Source organism: Hibiscus syriacus, unplaced genomic scaffold (assembly GCF_006381635.1).
Source record: "Hibiscus syriacus cultivar Baekdansim isolate YM2019G1 unplaced genomic scaffold, ASM638163v2 tig00111834_pilon, whole genome shotgun sequence".
Taxonomy (NCBI): Eukaryota; Viridiplantae; Streptophyta; class Magnoliopsida; order Malvales; family Malvaceae; genus Hibiscus; species Hibiscus syriacus.
The window spans coordinates 1,862,824-1,874,234 of record NW_024063192.1 but is presented as its reverse complement, the minus strand read 5'-3'; the positions used below and the strand labels follow the sequence as shown (position 1 = coordinate 1,874,234).

General features: G+C 35.2%; 1 protein-coding gene and 1 pseudogene across 1 annotated transcript; both read left to right on the top strand.

Annotated features, from left to right (window-relative positions):
• Window positions 1-1,529, top strand: LOC120171581 (annotated as a pseudogene).
• A 5,580-nt stretch (window positions 1,530-7,109) lies between these two features.
• On the top strand, window positions 7,110-10,639 carry LOC120171641 (DUF21 domain-containing protein At2g14520-like). Its single transcript, XM_039179319.1, has 11 exons — window positions 7,110-7,365; window positions 7,757-7,833; window positions 7,933-8,016; window positions 8,321-8,434; window positions 8,541-8,627; window positions 8,876-9,015; window positions 9,116-9,203; window positions 9,594-9,667; window positions 9,794-9,918; window positions 10,020-10,285; window positions 10,367-10,639. The coding sequence occupies exons 1-11, from the start codon at window positions 7,188-7,190 to the stop codon at window positions 10,409-10,411; spliced, it is 1,278 nt and encodes a 425-aa protein (XP_039035250.1). The 5' UTR covers window positions 7,110-7,187; the 3' UTR covers window positions 10,412-10,639.
• Window positions 10,640-11,411: the final 772 nt, after the last annotated feature.

The following is an 11,411-nucleotide window of genomic DNA, read 5'->3' as shown; positions in this document are numbered from 1 at the left end:
CCAAAAATGGATCCCTGCCCTTTTGTAAGGATCCTGGTGGGAAATTTGGCTCTTAAATTTCCACCGTCAATAAACACCTCACTCTCAAGAATCCACACTTCTACATATTTTTGCAAGATTAAAATCAACAACTTCCCTCACAAAGTGGCTTCGATCCCGTTTATGGTATCACAAGAAGACAACGACAATTCTTCTTCTCAGAAATCGATGGATGCTTGTTTTAGTCTTGGCAAGTCTCAGATCGATAGAATCGTGAGGGGTTCGTCGTGCAAAGTTTCTATCGAGGTTTATTATGGTCCTAATGGGAGCACTTGTGGATTGGCTTATAACAAGTTGCTGGGGAAGGTCACGGTGCCATTGGATCTACGTGGAGCTGAATCAAGACCTTGTATGGTTCACAATGGATGGATTGCTATAGGCCTTAATAGAAGCAGCAAGAATGGATCATCTCCACAGTTGTGTTTAACTGTCAGAACCGAACCAGACCCGAGATTTGTGTTCCGGTTCGGTGGGGAACCTGAGTGTAGTCCTCAGGTTTTCCAGGTTCAAGCTGTCTTAAACAGCCTGTCTTCACTTGCAAGTTCGGTTTCAGAAACTCCAGCGACCAGAACTTGGGATCAAGGTTAGTCTTGGTTCGCTTATTAGTAAGTTTCGGGAAAAAAACAAGAAGTACTTGTTTTGATTTTGCGTTGTGTTATTGTGCAGCTGCAGATCATCTTTGTCTGAATCAAAAACTTGGAGGAATTGGCTACTTCCTTTTAAATCTGATAAAGAGCAATCCTCCAAAGAAAACGATGGTCGATTACAATCCACAACCTCTCTGGCTCTCCCGTGGCAATGGCATCAATGGTGACACCGTTCGTGCCATCTCCTGGCTCGGACAGAGTCATCCGATCCAACCCAGGTGCATGGCTAATTCTCCGTCCAGGTTGTGGAACATGGAAGCTCTGGGGTCGGCTCGAAGCCTGGTGTGAGTCTAGTTTCACCGACGCTCTGGGATACCGATTTGATCTCTTCCACGACGATATCGCCGCCACAAACGCAACCACCACAGTTGACACTTCCACCATCAGCACCAAACACGGAGGGAAATTCATCATGGACACGACAACCAACGTAGCAACCCCATCAATAACCCCACAAAGCAGCGGTGACTTCGGGTCGAGAACTTCAATGTCACGTTCCGAGTCAAGAGCGGGATCCGGATCAAGGTCAGACTTCGGGTTCGGGGCAGCCATCTCCCCACAGAATTCGTTCCGGGCGGGGATTCGTGATGCCGTCGACGGTGGACGGCGTGGGGAAGTGCAGTAGAACGGAAGTGGAAGTAGGGGTGCATCACGTGACATGCACGGAGGATGCAGCATCTTTTGTGGCGTTGGCAGCGGCTATGAATCTAAGCATGGACGCCTGTCTGTCTTTCTCTCGAAAGCTAAGGAAATAGCTGAGGCAGCAAACTCAGAAGTTTGTCGTTTAATGTAGCGGGGTTTTGTCGTTTTTAGGTTGGTTCTTTTGGCAGATAACTAACATTCTTTGAGCTGATTTTTTAGTTTTGTATATGCGGAGTGACCATGCATCATATTCTTCTTCCTTTGTGATATAGTGAAATTTATTAATTTTTGGTACTTCTATCTTTTATTATATATATATATATATATATATATGTTTTACTTTGTCCAAGCATCCTATGTTGGACACGTGGAAGTATCAAATGGAAGTAAATTTATTTGCAAGTGTTATAGGTGTCATTGGAAGATTTTGTTGCCTGCAACTATAAGCAATGCAATCAAATGTTCATCAACTTCATTGTAAGTGGAGTTTTCACATTCATTAGATAAGAATATCAGATGAAGATAACTAAACAAGCTTTCATTGGATAAAACATTTGAACCAGTTCAAATAGGAGGCAACCTTAAATTCCTTATAGGAAAAGTGTACTTGGTCTTGAACTGCTTGTGAAAAGAGGAGCCTAAACAAGCGAGGGCAAACAAACAAGATCTCATGTCCTGTTTCAGATTTCAATATGATTTTCTTAAGAATGGAAGCATGCCCTTCAAGAAGTAACATAACATGTGAACAAATCAAAAGAACAGGCACATTTCATCACCTTTCGGAAATCTGTCACATTATATTCTTTTCTTAGATACTGGAAAATGGCTGTTTTCTAAGCTACCTACTAGCTACCTATAAACGATAGATACACAGAACAAGCATTACAAATTCTAGAACTATTTGGGACGGGGGCAAGGATTCACACTCACAAGGCTGGAACCCTAGACTGGAGCCAACCGACTTGATATTTACAAGAAGTCTTACCAGGGGAGCCGTAGCTTGTTAGCAACAAGCCATCACATTTAACAATCGAAGAATCGAAACTAATATAGATGATTTTTCTTCCCTCATTGTCTTACTCTAGGCATCATGCATGACACTGGCTGAATAGTGATCAATTCCCATAACATACTAAATCTAAAACTCTTTCACTGTCTATGAATGAAGCTCAAATAGGAATAAATACAAACACTTCCTCTTCCAATGAAGCAAACCCCTTTGTTTCCCTACTATCATATATATAGAAAAAATTTAAACATACCTAATTAAAATCCACATCACAAGCTATAAAAAAAATAGTAAGATGTCTCCTTCAATTTAAAAAGGGGTATTTGCTCAAATGGAAGCAAACCCGCCATAGTGACTAAGAAGCAAAAATAGCACAGTGAAGCAGCAGCATGCAGCAAACTTGAATGAAAAATCGCCAAATTTAGACACTTGTTTCCCCAAAACTAGCAGGTAAAACAAAGAATCTAAAGATGCAAATGATGCTGACAAGGAAGGTGCTTGCATGATCCAAAGAAAAACTGGAGAAACGAGTTAAAAGGATGATGATGATGATAGAGCAAATAAATACCTGGAGAAAAGAAAAAGGAACTCTGGGAGTAAAGGATAAAGAAGTCAAGTGTGTCACAGTTCTCCTCGCTGCCCTCTGCTAGATTCAAGACCAACCTCCCCTCACACCCACTACTCACTGTTCTTCTGGCCGCAAATATTTTACCTTTCGGTCCAGAACTATTATTTTAACGTGGGGTTAATTTCTCTAGGAATAATTTTATTATTACACATATTTTAAATTGGTCTATAAACTTTAAAATGTTCTTATTAAATCCTAAAATATCAATATTGAATCAACTAGTTTCTTTAATTAGCTTAGCTATCGGCTTAGATGTTAAATATTGATTCAAACCTAATATCTGAAATATGTAAAACAATTTCTAAAAGGAATATGTGATTATTGAATATAGAATATTAAAAGGAAAAAATTATCTGACTAATTTTTTAAAATATATATTTCTTTAAACACGTTTATGTTTGACCATCTAATATATTTATTTTAAATACTATCCACATCACATCTCAATTTATTTAAGACTGTAATGAGAATATATTAAAATTTAAGATGAGTTTAAAATTTGGACAATAGTTTAGGGTATCTTTGACTAATTATATCATTTGTGCGAATGATTTCGTGCAACAATAAGCATAATGGATGCAACGTGAATCTTGCTTTCCGTGACAAATATACCCACTGTATATATTATTAAAATTTAAGATAATTATAATCACTCTCTCGTACAAATATGGCTCTTCCACGAAATATTTACCCACGGAAATATTAAATAAAGTATATATTTTTAGTTTTTTGATCAGATGAACTTGGTCAGTTAAATTATAAATCGTATTATTTAATATTCTTTGGAGTTCATTTTATACAAATCAACAATCAAATGCATAGTCTTTAGGCAAAATATGTCAATTAACAAGTTATTGTCCTACGCTTATTAACACAATTGCAAGTGTTTTGTAGCTGGGGAGGGGTTTTGTTCGTTTCAAATTAAGAGAGGCTAAAACTGTTGTGTAGTTTTTATTCCAAATGAGTTTTACTTCTCCATTCAAAACCAAAGCATGCCTTAAATTTCTTTTAAAAAACATAATTTAAATTTTATTTGATTTTACGACTTGTCTGATCTTGTGAAGAAATAAATTAAAAGAAAAGTATCTTAGACTGCATTACATGCATGTTTAAGTTTTAGAATGAGTCTCCTATATTCATTATTATGCTTAACCCCTCAATTTGTTAATAGAATACTAAACTATAGATAATCAATTAATTGCACTTAGCAGCAGGCAGAAAACCACAGTGAATAGTTTCGACAACATTCCATTACCAGCCAGATTACGAGAGTATTCTTGTACGTTCTAACCAGCATCCTCTCCCCCATAGTTCACACCGACACAGTTTTGTCTGAACCAGGCAACTTTTTTGCATTCTCTTGCACTCAAAACACTCACCTTGATCTTGACGAGGAATCAAATCTCCAATGAATCAGTTCATACTTAGAATCGATCTGTAATATACTAGTGATAGAAATTATAGTTTCTTTTTTTATTAAATTGGAGTATGTATAAAGTTATATCTTTTTAGAGATAATTCTCAATCATTTGACATTGAACGTTGGTATTTTTAGTGTTTAAAACCGAGACTTCAATGAATAACAACAATTCTCTTATCGCTGAGGTCGCTCGATTTGTGTAGAAATTATAATTTCATTTTTTTTAAATTCGACCCTTGCTTGCTTATATATTACGTCTTTAAAGGTCTGATTGAGACGATAAAACTATACAACCACAGCCAGAAACAACTACGAAAAGCCAGGAGTCACATTAATGCATGTGGAAGGAGGGACCAACTAATGGTGACAACTAACCTAATCGATGTTATTTGCTTGAAATATCTAATAAACAACACACCATCATCTCTTCTTAATAAACATCCGATAATTGGATTTGTCAATTCCCATGTCCATTTAAAAGCATATTTGTTGTGACGTACCACGTCACAAAACCTTTGTCGTCTCGTCTCAACACCAATTTTGACATCGCTACTACTCCTGCATATATTTATATGCCTTTGTTCAATGTTTGTGTTGATATGTATTTTGTCTCTTACATATACAATAGTATTGGATTCAAATTTTATTTATCGACTGATTTTAGTTTGATTTTTGTATTAATCAAAACATAGCGACGGAATAAAGTTAAGTTTAATGTGAAATTTATTAAATGGTGCAAATTTTGTCAAAAGATAGGCCACCTTTTGGTTGAACTTTGTCATTTAGTCACCGCTCACTACTTACGAGTAAAGTTCAGAGTTTATATTTAAGGGTAAATTATTCATCATTTAACTATCTTTTTACTCCTATTTTGGTCACTAAATTTTAAAAAAATTCAATTTACTCACTCAACTGTCAAATTATTCCTGTTTTAGTCACTCTGTCATTAAATAATTAACGACGTTATAACATGATAACCGACGCCAAAACAAATTAGTCTTATATTTATATATAAAAAAAATTAAATATAAACCAAAATAACGTCCCTTTAGTCTAAATACAAAGTATTTTCTCTTTTTCTTTCTTCATTTTCTCTTGTTTCCTTCTCATTATTCTTCTTATTATTTATAAAAAATAATTCCAGATTTCATCTACCATGTCAATCGTCGTTCTAACCACCATCGTCAGAGTTCAATGACTCCTAAAATTTCACACCAAATGTGTCATACCATTCTGAAAGTGAATCTAATGTTTATTCAACTGAGAACACCCAAACTCCATAGATCTAACATTAATACCACTGCCGTCATACGCAACCATGCTCATTCGGTTACCATTCGCGTTGATTCATATATCAAATGAAACTTTTGCTTTCCCCTTTCAATCTTCGCTTTAGATCTTCATGAAACCAAACCAAAAACCATAAAAACTCGAACCAAATAGTTTCAATTTATACGCCTTTAATCATCAGATCATTATGTTATTTAGATTTATTGGTGATTACATGGCAATTCAATATTTAATTAAAAAATATCATGTCACCACAGTGTTAGAAAGAAAACAAGAGTGATTAATAAAGTTCAATGTTCAAAGTTAAGTGAGTAAATTGAAAGTGTTTAAACTCTAGTGATTAACATATAAGTGAGAAGATAATTGAGTGATGAAGGCTGGAGTTTACCCTATGTTTAATAAGAAATATTAAAGAAAACTATCAACACCCGTGTTTTCCACGCGAATAAGCTAAGCATTCGCTAAAGTCAACCCGCGAATCTAGAGGCTTAAAATTGTTTGACCAGAAATAAAATCACATAATATAGCCAAGCCGTCCAAGATTATTGTTTTATGCATTTTTAGCAACCTAATGCTATTATTTTAAGAATGATTTTTTAACGCTCAATGAGTACGGATAAATATTATTAACGATGAGTATCATTAATTTAATTTATTAAAATTTAATTATAAAAGACTCACATATAATTATAAATTAGAAAAAATGTATAGATAAATTATTTAAAATAAAAGATAAATTATACCAATAATCACTTAACTATTATCCATTTTCATCTATTAATATTGCTGGGTAGAATTTTTCTTATTTTAATCACCACTCTCATTTAATAATAATAAGAAATTCGGTGTACTAGAATTTCATGTACAAAATAAAGATTTATTTAAAAATATATATAAGTTAAAATTATATATTTTATTTTATTTAAATATTTAATATTTTATTTTATTATAACTTAAAATTCATCTATTGATATTTATTAAAATTTATAATTTGATGGATAGACCGAATAACAAAGATTAAATTTAAAAAAAAAACAATAATGAAAGAACTTCGTCACTAAACTTAACATAGATTTCTTTGAAATGGGCAGTGGTGAATTACGCAGGAAATCTCAGAAAAGCTAAAGATAATTATTAATATTTGTGAAAACACCGAAACACAAACTGCCGGTAGGGCGGTACACGTAGGTATATACCATCTTCATGATATATGACTCTAAATTATTTAATTAATCATAGAGATCAGCTCGATAACCGATAAACTCACAAATCACTGCTGCATAGATTGGATCCTTATTACAGTTTCATCCACAAAGGGCATCTTCTTAAAAAAGTTTGCTTTCGCTTTACTCATTTGTTTCTTTCAAAGCAGCTCTCTAACAAATTTGCTTCCGTAAGTAATGGGGGAGGTTCATCGTCTTCCTTCCTCGTTTCTCTAACGAAAACCTAGCTGTTCCTTTTTTTTTATTTTTTTTATTTTTAAGGTTGTTTTGATAGAGAGGTTGAAGTCGAATGGCGGTGGAGTACAGTTGTTGCGAGACCGGTTTCTTTATTCACATATTGGTGATTGTTTTGCTGGTGATGTTCGCCGGCTTGATGTCGGGCCTTACTTTGGGTCTTATGTCGATGAGTCTCGTTGATCTTGAGGTTCTCGCCAAGTCTGGGACTCCCAAGGATCGTAAACATGCTGGTAAACTTCTATGCTTCTTCATTTTCATCCGTTTCTACTGTGATTTAGCTTGCGTAAATAGCTTTGCTTTCTATGTTTTGCTTTGATTGAGCTAGGTTTCTTGTTAATTTAGCTTGTTCTTTGAATTTTATGGTTTTTTCTTTCGTTGGAAAATCAAATGAATGAAAGAACCCAGTCTATTAATATTAATTGATAAGGTCATACTGAGTAGTTCATGAAATGCAGCAAATTTGAACTTGAAGGATGACTTTAAAATTGCATGACAAAACTGGATTGTGCTTCTGAAATTAAGCGATGGTTATTGAAATTATTGTCAGATATTGCTGTACTCTGCATGTAAAATATTCGAATTAAAGGTTACACATGCTGATTTTATCCATTTTTGGAACAGAAAAAATATTGCCGGTTGTCAAAAAACAGCATTTGTTGCTTTGTACACTACTTATATGCAATGCTGCTGCGATGGAGGTATATGTTATACATACACCTTCGACCTGTCCTGTGATCTGGTTTCGTATGTTTGAAAACATTATTTAATGTTTGGAACTATTTTGTTATTTATATCAGGCACTTCCCATTTTTCTTGATGGTCTGGTCACAGCTTGGGGTGCTATCTTGATTTCAGTGACCTTGATTCTTCTGTTTGGTGAGGTGAGTATCCACCTTGGCTTATTTTATTTGAAGCGCTTTTGAACTCGGTAGAGCTAGAAATCCTTGTTAAACACTGACTATTTGCGATATGAAAATTTTGATATGTTACTTGGATATTATTTGCTAAACTTTTGGCTGAGCAGCTTTTTCCCAGAAGGTTGCAACCGTTGGTTTAAAAAATTGTTTTCCGACCATTATGGCTTTAGACTTGCTCTTAGAAAGTGAAATTACTTATAGCTGTTAAAAAAGGAATCGAGTTCTTTGAATGCCCTAAATCCTAATTGCAATTTAACTGTTTGTGCAGATAATACCACAATCTGTTTGTTCTCGATATGGTTTGGCAATCGGTGCAAAGGTAGCTCCATTCGTTCAAGTTCTTGTTTGGATCTGTTTTCCTGTTGCCTACCCAATAAGCAAGGTGATGAACGTTGCTAGTAATGCTTTTATGACAGTGAGAAAGACAACCAAGCATGTAATTCCTGCAGATTGCTCTTGTGGCTGACCTTCTCTGTTTTTTTTTCCAGCTGTTAGACTTTCTGTTGGGTCATGGACATGTAGCACTTTTTCGAAGAGCTGAGTTGAAAACCCTAGTAGATTTGCATGGAAACGAGGTTTGCATCCAAGCTTTTCCCTATATTTGTTTAAATTGCTTGTTTCTATAACTAGTTATTATCTTGGTTGTTTTTGTTTATCAAATCAATATTTGTTTTTGACCATTAATTAATCACTGTTGTACTTTCTAACTTCTCTCATTTTGAATTGTAAAATTCTTGATGTGTCTTTGCCTTTTGAAGTGCAATGCCTTCTTTCATTCATCATAACTTTCAGATTTACGATCCTTCTGTTGGACCTTTATTAGGCTGGCAAAGGTGGAGAGCTGACCCATGATGAGACAACAATTATAGCTGGAGCACTTGAGCTCACTGAGAAAAAAGCTAAAGATGCCATGACTCCCATATCTGAAACATTTGCAATTGATATTAATGCCAAGCTTGACAGGTATGGTTTTCTGTAAATTACCAAGAAAGATGGCATTTGAATATCTACTTCAATTTTGATTTGATTTTATAAACTACCATTACATGCTTGCTATGGGCAGGGAATTGATGAGTTTAATTTTGGAGAAAGGGCATAGCAGAGTTCCAGTTTATTATGAGCACCCTACAAACATTATTGGACTTATTCTGGTAATCATTTTTCTATGACTAAAATTAATATCATTTATGGTTTGCTGTGTGTTGTTCTTTAATTGTTTCCAACATATTTTACTCTCCTTCAAACTGCTCCTTTTAACATGAAATTTCTAACTGGATGATGCTCTATGACATGACGGGCTTTTTGGTTAACCCCTGTTAATGGTTGCATGAATCATTAATGCATCCCACCACCCTTGTACCTCCATTTCTCTTAAGATTTTCCCTCAAGAACTTATTATCTGGTGGTGCATTTAGTTCGAGTACCCTTCTGAACATTTATATATATATATATATATATTACATTTTTGGCATTTCCCTATTCCTTAAGCTTTACATTTAATTGTGTTTTCATGGAACACTGCTTATCTTTTAATCATACAGGTCAAAAATTTATTGACAGTTCATCCTGAAGATGAAGTGCCTGTTAAGAGTGTCACTATACGAAGGATTCCAAGGTATCTTATAGTAAATCTACTCTAAAAGAAATGGACAACTTGTATTTGTGTTGTTCTGCAAAGAATTCACTCTCTACACTACACTCGTTGGTTGATCTTATATTGTGTATGTATGTGCTTGTACAGGGTTCAAGAAACATTGCCATTGTATGATATATTAAATGAATTCCAAAAAGGTCATAGCCATATGGCTGTTGTTGTAAGACAGTGTAAAAAGACAGAGCAGCTATCTTCTAACGATTCTTCTGTGAGTAAGTATCGCCCAACATTCTCTCCGAATTTCCATTTGTTTCATTTAGCCTTCCATGGAAACTTGTTTTCTATATCTGTTTGATCCTCTCTCTTAAAATAGGCCCTTTGCCTGAAGTGAAAGTTGACATTGATGGTGAGAAACATCCACAAGATAACGCTTTACGACGTAAACGTTCACTTAAGAAGTGGAAGAGCTTTCCTGCTACACATAATTCTTTTAAAAGTGGTTCTCGGAGCAGGAAGTGGACAAAGGGTATGGATTCAGACATCCTACATTTAAATGACAACCCACTCCCCACGCTCCCCGAAGAAGAGGAGGCTGTTGGCATAATAACAATGGAAGATGTCATTGAAGAGCTTTTACAGGTACTTATCACAGTTATCCTGCTTTTAATTTCATTTCTGCGAGCCATTTCTCACATATTTGCCTTATGTGACATTGGCCAGGAGGAGATATTCGATGAGACGGACCATCATTACGAGGATTCATGACATTTGCCTCGCCTTGTTGGGTAATGAGTATTTGTTATTTCTCAACGTAGTGTAATTTGGTTTTTTAGAGCTTATTATAGGCACATGTGAGGCTGTACCAGTTGTATACAAAATGAATTAGGCAGTTGAGTGAAGCGAAACTATACTTTTGAACCATGTATGACAAAAAACAAGCAATCCATTTATAAATGTAAGGTTATTTAAAAACCAGAAGTTATTTGTGCTTGTACACGTACACTGAACCGAGAGGTTAACATCATATATATCAAATTTAAGTCCACACCTTTACAAATGCTCATTTTCATTATAGAACAAGGAACAACCCGTTTTTACAAAGCTACAACCGATCCAAATGGTACATAAATTAATTGATAAAACTAACTTATGTAAAACCTTTGTATACGCTAGTGATGCTTACTTCTTTTCTTGTCCTTCCTCTTCTTTTTCTTATCCATCGATTTTTCTTTAGCTTCGTGCTTCCTTTTAGGTTTCTTTTCTGAGCACTTAGGAGCCTTCTCTTTCTTCCGTCTATGTTCTCGAAGCTCCACATCAGAAGAAGATTCATCAGACCTCAATGAAGAAGGCTTCACGGGACCTAATGTGACAAGATGTCCCTCACAATAGGGTTTGTTAACACCATTTCTGGGGAATCAGAATTTGTGGGTAGGTAAGGTCCTGTTTCATCCATCCTTGAACCTAGAACCTCGACCACGCTTTACCCTAATAAAACAGGTTCCAGTCGGTCAATAAACCACTGATTTTCCTGCATAACAGTTTTTTGTTTCATATAAATGTGGGAAGATAAATAATAGCCGGATGCCGTACAAACCTTGACTGAAGAAATTTCTCAATATCTTCATCCCTTAGACCTTCATCTTCCCCCAAATAAGAACTCTCGTTCATTCTCTTGCTTGATGAGCATGAAGCACTCAAATCGCTCTCATGCTTTTTCACTGGTCTTTATGGATGAGTTTCTACTGTCCCTATAACTCCTGCTGTG

What these genes read in the sequence shown, in the direction of transcription:
- LOC120171641 (XM_039179319.1), top strand. Translation starts at nt 7,188, where the DNA reads ATGGCGGTGGAGTACAGTTGTTGCGAGACCGGTTTCTTTATTCACATA. An exon ending in CAAGGATCGTAAACATGCTG is followed by an intron (nt 7,366 to 7,756) that starts GTAAACTTCTAT and finishes TTTTTGGAACAG; the next exon opens with AAAAAATATTGCCGGTTGTC. An exon ending in TGATTCTTCTGTTTGGTGAG is followed by an intron (nt 8,017 to 8,320) that starts GTGAGTATCCAC and finishes CTGTTTGTGCAG; the next exon opens with ATAATACCACAATCTGTTTG.